The sequence below is a fragment of the Ixodes scapularis genome, unplaced genomic scaffold (genome assembly GCF_016920785.2).
Source record: "Ixodes scapularis isolate PalLabHiFi unplaced genomic scaffold, ASM1692078v2 PGA_scaffold9__187_contigs__length_104089568, whole genome shotgun sequence".
In the NCBI taxonomy this organism is placed as follows: domain Eukaryota; kingdom Metazoa; phylum Arthropoda; class Arachnida; order Ixodida; family Ixodidae; genus Ixodes; species Ixodes scapularis.
The window spans coordinates 9,269,743-9,287,663 of NW_024609884.1; the positions used below are offsets into that span (position 1 = coordinate 9,269,743).

At 43.7% G+C, this 17,921-nt stretch overlaps 2 protein-coding genes across 6 annotated transcripts in view; one reads left to right on the forward strand and one right to left on the reverse strand.

Annotated features, from left to right (window-relative positions):
* Window positions 1-786: 786 nt before the first annotated feature.
* On the forward strand, window positions 787-10,793 carry LOC8051841 (repressor of RNA polymerase III transcription MAF1 homolog). Its single transcript, XM_002435461.4, has 6 exons — window positions 787-1,552; window positions 2,110-2,259; window positions 3,599-3,755; window positions 7,116-7,360; window positions 7,937-8,020; window positions 10,169-10,793. The coding sequence occupies exons 1-6, from the start codon at window positions 1,470-1,472 to the stop codon at window positions 10,188-10,190; spliced, it is 741 nt and encodes a 246-aa protein (XP_002435506.2). The 5' UTR covers window positions 787-1,469; the 3' UTR covers window positions 10,191-10,793.
* A 4,639-nt stretch (window positions 10,794-15,432) lies between these two features.
* LOC115313525 overlaps window positions 15,433-17,921 on the reverse strand; it is a 34,742-nt gene continuing 32,253 nt past the window's right edge. For all 5 annotated transcript variants that reach the window (XM_029972514.4, XM_029972513.4, XM_029972516.3 and 2 more), the window contains 2 exons: window positions 17,339-17,546; window positions 15,433-15,727 (listed from right to left, as the gene is read on the reverse strand). In XM_029972514.4, the coding sequence (XP_029828374.2) occupies window positions 15,537-15,727; window positions 17,339-17,546 (399 nt within the window). In that variant the 3' untranslated portion in view covers window positions 15,433-15,536. The remainder of the gene's footprint in view (window positions 15,728-17,338; window positions 17,547-17,921) is intronic.

Genomic DNA, 17,921 nt, shown 5'->3' on the forward strand with positions numbered 1-17,921 from the left:
AAAAAGATGTTGAGGAAGGATTCGCACAGAACATGGAAAGCGATGCCGTTTTCTAGAAAAACAGTCGGGCGCAACGTTCTACTAGGAAAGAGCGAAAATATGCAAGCCAGCTGGTTAGGAAGCTATCTAAACCTTGAGACAAGGAGAAATAAAATAACGGGCAAGACGACACATAATGCAATGCTCTAGTAAGCTTTTAATAACACAATTCTCTTCATCCACAAGAAAGCAGAAAAATAACCTGACCATCACAAATTTCCTAAATGAAAACCCTCGCTAAAAGTATGCAAGCCGGCTGGTTAGGAAGCTATCTAAACCCTGAGACAATGAGAAATAAAATAACGAGCAAGACGACACATAATGCAGTGCTCTAGTACTTCGAAAAATACAATTCTCTTCATCCACAAGAACGCAGAAAAATAACCTGACTACCACAAATGTTCATAAATGAAACCAATGAAACCCTCGCAAAAATACAAAAAACAAATATCACAAGTCATAAACTCTCGAGCCAAGAGTAAATGTGGTGAACACGCCGCGCAATTATGAGCAGTTTAATTAACATTTACTTTACTAAAAATACAAGTAAAATATGAGTGTGAACGCAATATTCATTGAGTGATATTTTGTCGTATCACAGCTTGAGCTAAATTATCTCAAGGTCACGTCCTCGTATTCGTCCGTTTTGATCTGTTTACTGTTTACATCCGTAGTTATGCAGCTGTCACCACCCTTAGAAATATAAATCTGATGAAAAGCGTGTTAGGCGCGTGGATATTTCATTGCATAGCCAAATGCACGCCCTTGTAGTTCTTTTCTGTTTAAATAGGCAACGAAAACAAACTTAAAGGTACCCCCCCCCCAACTGCGCAGCAACAAGGATGACCCGTAGGCCGTGGGTGCTTGGCCTGGTGACGAGAGTACGGGTTATTTTTATGTTCTGTTGATATGTTTCAGCTCAGACGCTAGGATACTGGGGGTTAGGTCAGCATACCGAGGTACGAGCCAAAAACGATAAGGCAGTTTGTTTACTATATTTAAGCGGACCTCTGCGCGGATCCATCGGGGAGAAGTTCGTGCTTGAACTCTGCCTGTTGCTAAGCATCAGTCGCTTCGTTAACACCGCGGTCCGGTGACATAGTTTCGTTTGTTAACCTGTGCCTCACGAGCGCAGATTCGATCAGACGCCATTTGGGTATTCCAAATGAGAACAGCGATCAGTCGTCGCCAGAGCGTAATGAACACTGGCTCACTCGGTAAATTTGAAAGTTTCGGTGTCTCAACGAGTTCGGGAAGTTCGAAGAGCTTCAAAAAAAGTAGAGTAATACTGAGACAACGGTGGACCATCGTTCCGAGTCTTTCCTGCTGAATCCGTGAGCAGCTTTGACATTTATTTGGCGGTTTCATTTCTTTTCCTTTCGCTATACGAAAAGTGAAGCTTTATCAGTCATCGTCATTACTGAGTTACCATGAAGCTTCTCGAGAGCAGTCGTTTCGAGGCGATCAACGCATCGCTGTGCTTCGAGACTGGGGACTGCAAGATCGTTGGAAGGTAAGCAGTCTACAGTTTTTTTTTTTTACCGCTTGGATTAAACGGACTTCTGCCGCCTCGAGAATTGTTATCGTCGCAAATATAATAGCGCAGGTTGCTCGTACGGCACCCCCACTGCAGCAAAATACACATTTCGGGGGACTGATCTCGCTTGTCAGATATGTGTCCCACCGTAGCTCCCGTTATCGTAAATCGTCCATGTTTTTATTCTTATGGTACGCGTTTTTCGAAACCAAAGGGAACGATCGTTGGGAGCTCGAAAGCGTAGTGCATTAAACCCCTTTCGAAAATATGCTCTCTTTGGAGCTAGAAGTACTGCACAGTGGCGTGTACAAAAGACACCATAGAGACTTCAAGTTCATTATATATATATATATATATATATATATATATATATAGAATGTTCACTTCCAACAACATCGTGCAAGTTCGGCACCTGCAGGGCTCCATGAGTGTGCAGGATTTCCAGCTCTGCTAGAAGAGGTCATAATTTTGATGGGAGTGTTTAGGAGCGAAAAACGTGGGCGTCTGCACAATGTGCATAATTTCGTTCTCAGGATCGAAAGCTACTCCTGCAAAATGGTGGGCAGCGATAAGCGCCTGTTCAAGTCGATGAACGCTGAGGCGGGCGGCGGGCCAAACGACCTTCAGGCACTGTCCCCACCACAGAGCGCACTCATCTCGCAGAGCCCAAACCGTGTGTACAGGTATGTTGGCAGTAGTCTGTATGTTCTGAACTTGAATTCTGAATGTTTAAAAATTTAGGCTGGGAAAAATGGGGGCAGGTTCTCAACATATAATACGCTGGCCCCCTCCTCCCTTTCCTCCTTCTCCCCTCCCTTCCTCCCTCCCTCCCTTTCTGGGAATACTTGCATCCACCCCTGCGTTAGTCGCAGCAGACCGGGCAAGCCACAGGCTCTACTTTGCCCATGTTTCGTCGTCCCAAAAGGTTCCAAACCATGCTGGTCCATGTTACCGTAAAATACCACGGAAGCGCCCACTATTAACATTTTCCAAACTTGGGGAGTTCTGAAAATTATGCGGAGCGTAAGATCATCTGCTTCTTTTGCAGGGGTTGCAGTGAAGGTGGGGTGTGCGCTTCCCCGGTATTTTATGGTAGATTTAGATTTAATAAACATAGATTTAATAAAGTTATTGGGTTTTAGAGATAGTGAAGGAAGAGTGGATTTCAAGACAGTAGAGATTACCAAGCAAAGATTAAGTGAATGGTGGGAGAAAGCGAGAGAAAACTAGGTATTTTCTTATTAACTGATGGCAAGGGGGTTTTATAGTCTCCCTTTCTTTGCAGTCGGAGTGAATATAGTTTTCACATTTAAATATTCTAAGCTTACATGGCAAACAAAATGGCTAGGTGGCGTTAGCTACCGCCCGATCCAAAGGGCTCAGCTGGATTCATCCATCCATCCAACGGTGCATAACATTCTGCCGGTGTATTTTCTTCCATAGCCCCATATTTCTGCCCACTGGATAAGTGGATTAGGAGGTAGTAGTCATGCCCGAATTGCTTCACCATCATAATGCACATTTACCTTTCTGTAGACTATTTCTGCTTAATTTGAAGTAGTTTTTGTTGTGTTGAACACAGCCGTGATTCTGCCCCCATGCACAGGTACGACCAGGTACACAAGTTTTTTCACCCGGCAGTGGAGAGCAACATCTCAGATGTATGAAGTAGGAGGCAAACATCTCTTCCAATTCATCTGGGAATGCACTCGCTGTATAAAAGATGCCATGGTCAAGCCAAACTTGTGCTAATCTGCTCCGTCCCACTAGGAAACAGAACACAAGTGTGTTCTTTTTCCATGACAGCAGCATCTGAATTTTATTTGACCGTGTAATCGTCTCACATTTTTTGGCCCTAGGAATTTATTGCTCCACTTTGTGTTGCTTCTTGCCTGTGCTGCCAGTCGTAAAATTCAGCTCAAGTGTGGCTGTCTGTGTAGAAAACAAAGGCCAGCAAGTGGAACTTTCACTGTTGGGGCCCAGTTGACGCATGCCTGATTATTGTGGGGGTTCTGCCAACAGCCGAAGCCAGAGTGACGATGGCGAGGGCCACCTGTGCGACACCATCAGCCGCAAGACCCTGTTCCATTTGATCGGCACGCTCAACGCTTCCTTTCACCCCGACTATGACTTCAGCCAGGCTAAAAGCGACGAGTTCAGCAAAGAGCCCAGCTTGGACGTAAGTCACCTTTGAGCAACGCTACTGAATGTCCACTTTGTCATCAGTGAGCCCAGAGCCTGCAATGCCCTTGCAGTGATGCAATTGGTTCGAGTCGTTTTGGAATGCCTTTTGGAGCAGCCAAGAATTTGGTGCACAAACATATTTTTTATTCTTAAAGGGTGACTCTGCTTCATTTTTGGTTTTGAAAAAATGGTGCAGTCCTCTTCAGTATCGCCTAGGAAGACCACACAACAAATATTACGACGCAGTTCTGTCTAAATGTTTCTTAATTGGTCCGGCAAAAGTCGCCAAGTTGCCGAAATCTGCTAACTCGAGCGGGCGAATTCAGGCGCAACCAAAAAGAGTCGAGGCTATGACGTGGGCGTAGCCGACATTGAGCTAAACGTCATCACCATTGCCCCCTTTTGCTTGTTTTTACTTCTCTGTGCAAGTGTAGCAGATGACGTCAGCAACGTTTCCTCTCGGCGCTCAGCCGTACGGCCGGCCCGCCATGGTTCTGCCGTTACCGCCGTCTCCTGCTCAAAACTACCGTTTTCGTCTCACCGTCTGTGATTATTGTCTCTCGGAGTTTCGTCCACACTACGGACACTGTGTGCGCAGACATATGCTGCAGTTGTGCAGACGTCGAATGTCGTAGACACCAAAATTTGGCGAAGGGTGCAGGTGACACTTGAGGTGCATGCCCGCCCCAAATCCCGCCCGTCGTTGCATAGAAGATCGCGTGACATCTCGTACCACGTGATGGCCATGTTTTTGGCAGCCCAAGGCCAATGTTGCCGGACGGAGCCGAACTTTCGGTTTCCGCTCGTGTTTAAAATTGGATTGAAAATTATATATCCCATTTTTCGCGAAACAAACGATGTGGTGTCTTTTACTAGGACCTTCTAATGCAAAATCGCTCATTATCTCGAAATCGAGCAGAGTTGCTCTTTAAAGGGCAACTCCGCTTCTTTTCCAGTAGTGCAAAACTATACAGTTCTCTTTGTTATCATCTACGAAACCCCCATGGCAAATATTAAGACGGAATTCCGCCTAGAAGTTCATTAAAATCGCTGTCAAAGTTTCACAAGCACGAATCCGCTGGTTTTGGATGAGACGTGCGGGCCAGACAACACTGCCCGGCTGCATTTCCGCTTCCTCCAAATTCCTTCTACCGGCACGTCCGCGACGTCATCAAGCATGTACAGCTTCTTTTTTTTTTTTTCAATTTTGTTTTCTATCCCGGGGAGAGCACGGGTGGCGCCAGCGCCGTGCTCTCCCAGGAGAGGGAAGCTGCTTTTGTAAGAATTTTGAGTGACAGGTTAATCCTCTATAATCTTCTGGGGGGAAAATAGCGACGCCTGTGCTAATCCAGGAGGCACAAAGGAGGATCCTGATAAGAGGGGAGCTTCTTCTTCCCCTTGTATATCACGTGGGTGTACATGCTTAGTGATGCCGAATATACAATGTTGTCCGGCTTTGCCACCGTTTCGGTTTCGGTTTGTGATCATGGCTAGAGTAAAATTACACGAAAAATATATTATTTTTCGCGAAACAAAGGATTGGGGATTGTTTTTGAGTGCTTCAAAAAGCAAAATCGGCCACTATCTCAAAATTTTTGAAATTAAGCGGAGTTGCCCTTTAACCGCTCTACTGCGAAAACTGTTGGCCTGTCCGAATTAAATGCAGCGCATCTTTGCCTTCCCATTTTTGTGTAACTACCTCTCAGCATCGGTTCCAAAGTGCAATTAAATTGCAAAGCTGTGCATCAATGACACTTTGCATGTAGACATCTATGATGTTGCAAATGCAGCCTCCGAAAGATAAATGTGACTTGTAAAGTCAAGCTGAACTTGATTTTGCGAGTTATTCTCCGGAATTCCGGAAAGCTTTTTTCATTCCACTGCATATGTTAACTTTGTTTTAATTTAAACTTTATTGACTGCATCCAGAAAGAGTTATGAGCCTATAGACCATTTGCGATATCCTCGAAGTGGCCCGGGTCGCGCTAAAAGGATCATGGGAACGGTGTTTCTTCAGCCCCTTAGTGATCGGTAATTTCAACCCTATTCTTGGTTACACAGGTTTTCAGCGTAATTCGGAGTCACCCTGAACAAGCGCCTGATATACCCCAATGACCCGTCATATCGCTTTTAAATTTTCTCGTCAATGTCGGCATTTTTGATACTGTGCATGTTGTCCACCCTTCAACCTGGATGGGCTGCAGAAATCTCTTACATTATTATCGTGCTGATATTAAGTTACAATGCTAAAAATGCTATAAACAGCCCCGCGGACTCCGAGCTAAATCCTGGTTTTTGTTGTTGTGAATTATCGGCTTTTTAAGCAATTCCTGCTCAAACAAGAATCACGAGAATGATAATATTGTAAGAGATTTCTGCAGCTCGGCCAGGTTAAAAGGTGGACCGCATGCGCAGTATCAGAAATGGTGACGTTGAAGAGCAAATTTAAAAGTAATATGACAGCTCCTTGGGGTATATCAGGTGCTTGTTCAGGGTGACCTCGAATTATGCTCAAAAACTGTGTAACCATGGAGTTGGTCGAAAATTAGCGATCACTAGGGAGCTGAAGGAACATCGTTCCCATGATTCCTTGAGTGCGGGCCGGGGCGCTTGGGAATACTGCAAATGGTCTATTGAAAGGTGTAAAGTAAACAAACAAAAAGTAAACCTGTGGCCCAGTCCAGCTACACCTAATCAACGTAATTGATTAACTCTTTCCCGTTACCCAAGTAAAGTGTCCACCCTAAAGACTATATATATAAAAAAAAAAAAAAACTACTGCAATTAATGGTGTCTGCGACTTCTCAGGATGTCGCGGTCCGTCATATAAACTGACCGCAATTTTAGTTCTCACTTTTTTCTTTCTTTTTAATGCATGACATGCAGTTTTGCATCATTTCTTCCTGGAGAAGTGTTTTATACCTCAGCATAGTGTTGCAGTGCGGCGAAGTGACATGCACAAAATTTCAATGTCTACTCTGTGGGCGTAACTTCTCAGCAGTGCTCCCTTGTACAGTGACAAGCATACTCGACGCAGCTATAACGAAACTGCCCGAACAGACCCCGAAAAAATGGGAAATGTTCCAGAAACTCCCAGTACTAAGTGATATTGAATCACACTTTATTTTAAGCTATACCCAAAAGTATGGAAAATTCATGCAAGCTTATTATAGAAATCTGACAGTGTAGCAATGCCTGAACCATTATTTGTATTGGTAAAATGAAAAGAGCTCTTGGTGCAATGTTAGCGCAAATTTCTCATATTTTGGTGAAATGTAGCAGGGTAAGCGCTTTGGAGCAAATACTGTAGCAATCACATCACTGTGACGACATTGCCCGGTCGGTCTCTGCGCAGTGGGTCATGAGCTCGGTGGACAGCAACCTGTTCGCCATGGCCAATCAGGCGTACAGCGCCCTGCGGCCACATCTTTGGGCCGCCATGGACAGCGAGATCACGCTGGCCGAGTGTGACATCTTCAGCTACAACCCAGACCTGGTCTCGGACCCCTACGGAGAAGATGGCTGCCTCTGGTCGTTCAACTACTTCTTCTACAATCGTCGGCTCAAGCGCATCGTCTTCTTCACTTGCAGAGCTGTCAGGTCCGTCGACTGGTCACATTTTGCACAAATTTTCTTTTCGGGTGGCATGGCACTTTGCATTTAGGGCGGATGAATATTACATCTTGCTTGCATTCAGCTGTGCACTCGTTATGAGCAGAGAGAACTAAAGCCCTTGGGTGGTGAATGTACAGTACCAATAGCATAGCTGTTTTTTTTTGTACCGAGGGAACAAGCTGTGTGTGGAGGTCTATTGAAGTGCAGATATAGTTTTTGTAGCAAGAAGCGTAGTAACTCATTGGGGATTCATGCTAGACAGAGGGGTGAATTGAAGTCCCCTAGTTTGACAGACATGCTTTGAAGCTGACATGCTAAAAGCATCTGTAGTAGAATCTAACCCCATCCTTTTAGGCTCATCTTAATCCCGTTGCGTATAAAAAGGGAATGTTGCGTCTTTTCTGCTTCCTGCTGTTTGCCTCTCAGTGTGGCTTCCCTTTCCGTGGTGCTCCTGTTCTTTTCACAGTAGTGACCACCTCTGCCGTCGTGGTTAGCCTATTTTTCGGTTCTTTGATTCCTGCCTGGTAAGCCCCATAATTGAAATCTTTTTCTCTTCTGCAGTGCCAACAGCTTTGAGTATGGACAGGATGAGCTGGAGCACGAGATGAACATGGAGATGGAGGAGGAGTCTGCGGCCAGTTCTGGGTGAGCAGCTTCATGCAATATCCCCATTTGTCATTCCTTTGAGGAAAGTCGAGTTGCTACTACTTTAAGTGCTGCACTGGTGGATATGAAGTAAATAGTGCTCAACGGAAATGGCATGCCCAACCTTCTCGCAAGTTCAGTCCTTTCATGTCTCTGGTCTGGAAACTTCTTTTGCAGCATGGCAGCGTGTCCTCTGGAGCGAGCTGAAGACATACAGGCGTGTTCTGAGCCCTATGGCAGAACAAGACGTAGGGCAGCTAGACACATGTCTATATTGCAGATCAAGGTTTTGCACAATATTTTCAAAGGGCTTTGTTCCAAAGTATTTCAAAAGAGGGTGCCGCTGGTGAGCACAAAAACCAGTCACCACCAATGCAGCCGAAGCTGTTGACAAGTCTTAAAAGTGGATTGACGCTTTTTTCATTAATTGCACTTTCTATTGGCTCGTAGGAAGTCCCAATCTCCATGACGGAAAAAAAGTTGCTAAAGCAGAAATTGGCATAGTTTCCATCTATGAACTGTGGTTCTTCCTTGGATTGTGTTTTGAGCCCCTTTCTTCAAAATTAAGATGCCTTGCCAACAATGTGATAATTTAGTTAGCTTTTGCAACTGTGAAGGAGTGTTAATGCCCAGGAGTCTCGTCATTCTATCGGACTTTGTGACACCAAAGTAGGAACAGTAACTCATTATTAATACTAGTACATCCGTCCATATACTGTGGCTTAGCTAGTATCTCGTTTTATCAAACCTTTGTATGCTAGGAGTGTGTGTCAAAACTAGTAGTACAGTTCTATGGTTTTCCTTATTTATCAGGCTCCACGGTACTGGGTCCAAGCATTTACTCGTGATTAATTCTTCCAGCAGTTTTCTTCATGGTGCGATAGTCCGCTTAAAGTTATTGTATCTGCCTATTTGGCTGCCTGTTGATTTTGTCTATAATTGTCTATACTCCATTCCACCTTAAAAAGCCCCTGAAAAGAACTTTTTTTTTTTAAAGAGTTTAATTAGGACAAGTGTGTCAAAAAATAAATATTACGCGAGAAAAAGAAAAAAAAATTAGAGCAATGTTGTTGGTGAGATTTATTTGAAATTCTGCGTGCAAAGTCCATGATGTCATGGGTCATTCCGGAATGACCATCGCAGTCGTGAGGGCGAACCTGACCCTCCTCTCCTCCATGCTCCCAAAATGCCGAGAGAGAAAACAAGTCGAAAGGAGGTGACTACCGACTACATCGTGTCTCACGCTGTCAATATTGCTTTTTTTTTTTTTTTTTTTTTTTGCGTAAAATTACTTTTTTGACACGCGTGTCCCAATTAAACTGTTAAAATTTTTTTTTTCTTTTCAGGGGCTTTTTAAAAAGACACTAACACCCCCCCCCCCCCCCCCCCCCATTTTTTTAAAACTTTTTTGACAGGCGATTTGGTATGGTGGTGGAATACTACTCAATCAATATATTGCTGCGGTATCACATATATTTTTAAATAAAATAAAAAAAATGCAACTGCTTGAAACTGAAACGACTGGGGTTGGAAGAAGAAATATAGAGGAGGAGAAAGATATCGGAAGTCACATGGCTGTGGAACTTTTTTTTTTCAATTAACGTATTTGCAGCGTTTTAGAAGCCACAAAAAATGAATATCATATTTTTTTGTCCATTTCTCGTAGCAAGTGTATGCCTTCGATGACCCACGACTTTGATTATCTTTGGTGGTTGTGTCTAAACCATAAAAACCGGCCAGTTCTCGATCGGTGGTTTTCAGGCGGAAAGAAAACGAATTTCGGGCCCCAAATTGTGTTTTGGGTAGTTGTGCTCTCATATGTCATGTACAAATAAGAACCCTGGCGAACATAAATACCTCGTCAGTGTCTCTTTAAGTGCGAGCAAAGCAGAAACTACAAGCATGAGGATGCTTTCAATGCTGCACTAACAGATATGCATGACAGCTATGATCAGTGTACGGGACTCGTGCATTTAGCTTTGGTTGCGCTTGCACTAATGTTGAAATGGGAGTATAGATGTGAAGTTACTTTAAGGTTTAAAGAAATGACTGCTAAAGTTCAGGTATGGCATCGAAGACGGGTCAAGTTTCAACCAAACATTGTGCCTTGTGTGGCTGGCCCCACTGATGCACTGCATTTTCATTCAGATCCTTACAGGTGGCATTCTGAGCAAGCAGCTCCATTTTTGTCTCCTGTCCCAGACCAGAAATGAACCAGCACCGCCACCATTAGTCACTCTATGGAATCTCCCACCCCACGGCCCTGCCCCATTCGCTTCATCCAACAATTGGTTTTTTTTTTAAAAATGTACATAAAAAATTCACCATGTTTTAGAGTGTACAGCATCTTTCACTTAAATTGTTTGCTGTCGGGCTGTGTAAAGAAAAAGGATGATATATATATATCTTTTTTGTGGTGGTTCAAGCTGCTTTTTCTCAAATATTTTTAAGAGAACATACCAAAAAAAAGATTGGTTATGGTTATGGTGTGCGCATTATGTTCATAACCAACGTCTATATGTAGAGTGAACATTATGTCTGTATCCACGTAGTTCCAAACAGGATGTTGAGGATTTTATCCTCAAGGTTTGCGTTCGTTTGGCCAAGCAAAAGCTTGCTTCTGCGATAGACGTCCAGCAGCATTGTAGTTTGTCCGAATTGAACCCTTTGTACTTAATTTGTTTTGTTGAGTGGTTTGCTTGTCCCCATTTTATCACAGAGATATTGCTTATTTAAACCCAAGAGTCCAAATAAAGTTCTAACAAAATGATAATTGTCTTGGCTTGTTTGTTGCTAATTAAAAGGTAAAGGATGGTTCACACAGATGTGACTGCTTACGATCGGAGAGGCTAAAAAACAGTTTTTAAGCCCTTTCTGACTGCTCATGACCTGCTGCTCAGCCGGTCGTAAGCAGTTGCAAGAAGTTTAAAACCATTTTTTAGCCTCTGGTCGGTCATAAGCAATTGCAAGTGTGTTAACCAGCCTTCAATAATTTGGGATACATATTTTTCTGATGTTCCTAGAGTGCAAAAAGAACTTGAATCTGGACAGAACATTTGAACACATATAAAGGATTCATGAAAGTTCCCAGTAGCAGTACTCTTGCCACGAGTGAAATGGTTGGCTGGTTAATTGGGGTTTCATGGCGCAAGGGGGCTGCTAAGGCTAAAATGCACCGAGAGGATACGAGCGAAATACTCTAGTGCAATCTGGAGCGAACTTACTATTTCAGCGTTGAGTAGTACCTGAATGTGATGTGTCATACTGAAACTATCTTGGCTCATTTGGGCAATGATTGGTGGTTGTGAAAACACCTCCCTAAATTCTGTGTACAGTTTGCTACAGGTTTGGACACTGTCCTTCGGACTAGCCACAATCACTGCAAACATAAATTATGTCAATGCATGTTCCACTGTGACCCAAATGTCCGCCATCCCTTGGAAGAGAATATCAGCGGCACTGTAGATTGGCAAAGTGCAAGGTATGGCAATGTATGGATTTATGAGACCTTGAAGCAGATGCAGTGCAGGAAATTCCTACATATTTTGAGCTGGAAACTCAATGCTTTCACAGAAATCTGGAAATGCAACGTCGTCCTGTGCCATTTTTACAAGTGGTTGCACAAACTGAAAATGAACATTTTAATGGCACAACAGAACTGTGGAGTGGCGGGGATGCTGTTTCGAGGGGGGGCATGGACTGAAAAGTTGATATAACCCCTGTTAAAGGCCGGCCCGAAAGCAGAGAGAAGGAACCAGACCCTCACTTTCCTTCTCGCCACAATGTGAAAGCAGCAAATTACCTCTTCCTCGCGTGCAAGTTTGGGGAAAGCCTGAAGGATTTGAAACGATTATCCAGAAGCCAGCCGGCACACCCGCAACGAGCTAAACCACCCGAGGAGCTGTTTTGAGCGAGCTTGGCACTTGCTCTTCCCAACGAGTTCGATTGGCTGCTTTTAGCATGGGTTTGGAGAACAATTTTTGCTGTTGTGAGAACACAAATAACTTGTTCTGTTTAAAGAAGTAGTCGCTGAAGTATCAATTTTGTTACAAACCTGATTTGGCATCTTTCATTGTTTAGGCGAATTCGTGGTGACAGCAAGAAGTACGGGCAGCGTTTTTCATTATCTCGGGAATCGCGTTCCATAGACCAATGGTTCTAAATCATTATGGCTTAGGGACCGGCAGAGGTGACGGAAGATCCCATCCGTGGTGGGTCTAGCACTTTTCAGTGTAGAGCGTTTCGCTGTAGGACATTTCGGTGCCGACTTTTGGTGCACAGACATTTCGGTGTACGGACTTTTTGCTGCAGATACTTTTTGGTGTGGGACTTTCCGGTGCGCGGATATTTCAGTGCACGGACATATTAGTACATAGACAATTAAAATCTTTTCTTTTTTTTTTTTTCTCAAACGTAATAAGCATTGTTTTAGCTAGCAATGAATTTTCTTCACTTCATAATTTTGTAGACTTACCGCCGAATTCAGAAACCTCACTCAAACTACACTCAAACTGAAGGGCCCCTCCACTTCCTCGAGGAAGGCACGAGGGCCGGCACTGGCCAATCGCGACGGCGGATCCGTCCTTGCAATTGGCCAGCGCCGGCCCTCGTGCCTTCCTCGAGGAAGTGGAGGGGCCCTTCAGTTTGAGTGTAGTTCGAGTGAGGTTTCTGAATTCGGCGGTTAGTCTTCCATCTACGGTCACTTACTGATATACGACCTAAGTGACTTTGTTAGGCATAGCATTGTCCTGCGTGAGGCTCAAAGACGTTGGACGCTATGGTTTGCCCTCGCCGGTATCTCTTTTCCAACGTACGCACTACACGCTTCACAAATTGTGTTTACGCGTTGAGTCTATAGATGTGGTCTCCTCTATAAGGTTTCGGCTTTATTATTGGTATTGCATGTAGGAAAGGCCCCAAACTGCAAGAATCTTGAGAAGTTGTTTGTGTACGATAGCTCAAAACAATTGAATATCTTCAAGTGTGACTCCACCGCTTAATCGTAGAGCTTCGATTCTTAATAATTTGTTAATAATAGTCAATAACCTCACACGACGAAAAACAATGTAATTATCACTTGTAGCTAATTAGGGAATAAAGTAGGCGTGTGCAGGTAAAAAATAATAGTAATCGCATCAAGTATCAATTTGAGTTTAGTAAACAGGCCGAATTGGTTGAATGCTAAATCCAATTTATTTGGTATCAAATGTTTGCTAATTCTCGTATGAAAAAAACTGGCTGTGCATGATGTGGCAGTGGGCCAAAAGAAAAAGGTAGAAAGTAAAAAACCCAACGTTCGGTACAAAAATTTGAAAACACGGCTATTTCGTACCTCCTTCCCTTCGTAAGCTCTCTGCCTTTTCACTGCGATACATCCGCGGTCCCCGCAGCGAGTCGTCGTGCCCCCGCAGCGCGTCACCGGGTCCAAACGCACGTCACACGACACCGGACCTCACTTACTCCCATCACTCCTAAGCTGACATTGTGGTAGAAGCTATGCGCTTGCCGGACCAATCAGTCGCCTCCCTTTCATCACCTGACCTCATTCTCTGCACGTGGGTATGCGCAAGAGAGCGTGATCACGTGGCAAAAGTGGCTGGCCCAACAAGCACGTAGCTTCACAGCACTGTCAGCTTTATGGTGAACGGGTTGGGGAAAGCAACTTTTGTCTGAGTTTTGAGCGACGGGCTAATCTTCTAGGGGGAGAATGGCTGCGTCCGGGTACACAAACGAGTCTGAGCAAGAGGGGACTCCCCTTTTTCTGTCTTCTTAAACTGTTTGGTTGAATGCGTGATTTATGAGTTGAGGAGGAAAGCTAAACAGGAAAAAGTTGGAAAAGTGTTTCATAGCTCCTTTAATAATTAAAAAGTTCATTAGCAAATTTTAGGTAATCAGTTTGTTTTCTGTTGCACTCTTTCTTGAACCTAATCATCGCCTGGCCGTATAGCTCACATGCACGAACTGCAATCGCATTAATTTGCATGTTTCTTTTTATATCTGGTAGGTTTTTTGGCCTACAAAAAAAAGCCCGGGACATTTGAAATCGAGTCTGAAGGGGTAGTTGTCATGTTTACCACGGGGTATTTTGTCATGTTTCACAAGCTTCAATATTGGTCAGCAAAAATCCATGCGAGCCACATCACGTTGCAAACAGCTAATTCGGGTGTTTCTCCGGGAGCTCTAGAACCTTCCAAGTGACATTTCGGCTCTTAATACATTTAAAAAGTTGGCTAATTAGTCCTAAACATTAAATTTTTTTAGGCTTAATTAAAAATACTGCAACTCTCGCAAGACGTTTGCTAACAACATAAGGAACACAGCAGAGCTCTGCATTTCTTTCTTTCTGTACTTGTAGGCAGCTAGCCCACATGACTATATTAAAAGAATTGCCAAATCGCCTCTCTAACGAGGAACCTGTCCATGCAATCATCGGAGTACTTAAACTCGGCAACTTTGCTTTAATTAAATTCGCTACTCAACGCTCCCCACCATGTCATAACACAGATATAAGAATATGTCTTTGCTTTCTACGAGCATTCAGAGAGCCGTATTACGATGCAATAACTTTCAATGGGTTTACAAACAGTAGTTCTGTCACACCTGGGTTTGGTGATGTCGGAAAACCTTACAAGTTCCTTTAATTGTGGAACCTGTGCCTCAGTATAAATTAAACAGCGTGGTAGAGGGCCAGGGTTTGAGATGTGGTATCCGCAGAACTGGCTCCTGAACCAGGCTGAAAAGGACAAATTTGCAGACGTTCTTTCATGCAATATTAAACCAAAGTATTTGAAGGATTTTGTGTGTCAGCCTTAGGTCTCAATCTTAGGCCTTACCTTTAAATTATTTTATTTTGCAAGAACCTGCCGAAGGGCCACAGCTCACATTGGCAGTACTGCCAGAGCGGCTGATATGTAAAGTGAGCATTACGTGCACGAAGCATCCAATTTGAAAACTAAATAGCCCAGCAAAGTGAAGCACCATGCAAATATAGCGCTTATAGTTTGCCAAAGACATAACAAACAGCCACACCTCCAGTGGCGCACACTTTACGCACTTTCAAATCTGTGTTTACCACCGTACAAGTACGGCGACAACAGTCAAAGGGTTAATGAAGGTCTAAATGGGAACAATTAACAACAAAACAATCTGGAAAGTAGTCGGCTTGTTTTTTTTTGCTTTTGTACTAGAGCAGCATTGATCAGTTAATTTTCTCTTTGGTTGTCGCTTCCTTCATCCTTCTGCAATATTTTCTCGTAACGCTCTCAATCAAGTTAGTGAAATTGAAACCATGTCTGGTACTAAATCGTGTATGAATGCCTCGTTGCCCAAGCTTCAGCTTTGTAAACGGTTCCCAAAACCAACACTGGCAATAAGGAAGTTGCCAAACCCGGTACAGAAACAGCACGCAGGACTACAGACTTTAAACCTTTTAATATTATTAATCATAGAATGATAATAACGACGACATCTCATAAGTATAGGCAGCCCCAGAATGCAGACTCGATTCAGCAGAGCTTCAGCTGTATTTGGCAGCCATGTTGCTTTTGTACATGCACATGTAGGCATCACAAACAAGCCGGCGACTCATGTTGCCAAGATTCTTGCTGTCCAAAGCTGTCTGCAGAGTGGACGGTGTAGTGTTGCCCAGCCACAGGGCATGGTCGTGGAACACTACCACCTCGGGGATGTTGTGTCCATCCTCTGCACCTGAATAAGGACAGCAAAGAGGCTTAACACTGACGTCCCGTGTGCAACTGCACATGCATTACAGCTGGCATCGAGCCGCAGAAACGCAAACTATTCACAACTCTGTCTAGAGGTGGTGCCACTCGTTTTCCAAAATGGCGGTTATAATGAGGGTCAATGATGCATGCTGGTATACCAGTTGCTGAGCCTGTCTAGTGTGCTCTTTTCAATGAGTGATACAAATTATTCCCGCTTATACGAGGAAGCTAGGGTGTTATGCGCACAGGTAACCTCTTTATCCTGAAAACAAAAAAAAACTGTGTTTAGCGTAATGTTCAAGCCAGGAATCCGAGTCTGACAACAGAGGTGTGATTTTTATGGCAACACATGACGCATAGGATTTTATATTACATGCAGTGTTTTATGACTATCTTGATTAAAAAAAAACAAAAAAACAATACTTTTCTGTAAAAGCTATTATGGTTAAATGGCATATTTTTGTGATTGTGGCATTTACTAGGGACCCACATTATGGCAAATTGCATTAATAATAATACAATAAAGTTTTTCAAACTCTAATTTGTTGCTTACGAAAGTTATGATCTAATTTCAAATGTGCTAACAACTATGGTAATCCGAAGTTGGCAGATGATCATCACAGGTGCCAATTGCAGCAATCTTAAATAACAAAAAAAAAAAAGTTAAAATTAATAAAAACATTCTAGCCAACTACACCGCCAATCCTTCCAATTCCCCGAAAAAAAGAAAAAAAAAATCATTTTATTTTTATTACGAAATTTCTTAAAACATTTATCTTTTTTTTTTTTTATTACGCATTGCTGTTTTGCTAATTTCAGCTTCTCCAGTTCAAAGGAATGCCTACCCGCTTGCACGTCTGCTCACTGTAGCATGTTTCGTTGGCGTTGAAAACTGGTGAAAGAGTAGTCAGTTTTAGTGCTGCATACACGAGCGAATGTAAGCACTGCGTGTTTGCATCAGCGTTGCATTTTCCACGCTGAGGCAGTCTTGAATTGGCGCATGGCAACGACGCACATGACCAGTGTGGAGCACAAAACTAGCGCAAATGCACTACACTTGCGTTTGCTTCTATGTGCAGCATTAAAACTCTTAGTAAGGTACAATCCCCAACTGCAGCATTACATTGGAACAGTAAGAGTTGTTTTCATTCAGAAATGACTGTTGGCGAGCCATGACCACGAGCAGTTTCACCGTGCCAGCTGAGCAGGAGAACCAGGGGACCCTCACCAGAGCACTTCCCATTTCTGCCGTGAGAGGGCAAGCAACGAGTTGAAAACTGAATACCTATAACATTCTGGTTGTAGCCCTTCCCTAAAAGATTTGGCATGAAGGTGTTACAGTAATAGGCCAGCATTGCGACACCCTGGCTTCCTCAAGCAAACCTCATACCGGCGGTAACTGTAATGAAATAGTACTGGCACTCTTTCAGAGAAATTGAATGGCAAGTGAATGCTTTTGAGCTTTTTACACATCTGCTTGGCCAGCTTTGTTGCTGCCTCACTCATAAAATAGATCTGAATCTTGCACTCAAAATTGTGTTCATTTTGGTGTGACAGATCCCAGTGAAGAATTTCAAGAGGGGAGTGTAACCACCTTCTCGGTCGGCCATGCTGTCGAAGAAGACCCAGGTGCTGTCGGGGTCCTGACCACACTTGACGAAACAGACGTAATGACTGGTCTCGATGCAGACGACGGCACAGAGATCCATGTAATGCCTTTGGACAGGACTGTCTTTGCCGATGCCTTCAACAACCTTGAGGTTGCTCAACGTGTGCTGTACGCGGTCAGGGTGCTTGTGGACCTGCAGAGGACCAAGTGGCACGAGATGTGAAAAACAAATAAACACTCGCCACTCCACTGGAGAATGACTTCCCGATTGGTTTTCAGTAAGCGTGCAGGTGAATCCAAGTTTAGAGCCATTGTTTTGACTATAGCCTGTTGCAAAAGAATAATACACAGCAGGACAAGCTCCTCCCACAAAGCCCTCCACTCTTTCCACTTTAGCAGTGAGCATTGAAGAGGAGGAAACCATTAATCGTGGTGAGAGGGACTTTTCATGCTATTCTAAACCTGCTACAGACTATCAGTGTCATACAGTTAATACCCGTGCCACACGGGCAACTCGAATGCCATTTACAACGAATGACATTCGTGTGATTAACAAAGCGGCTCGCGA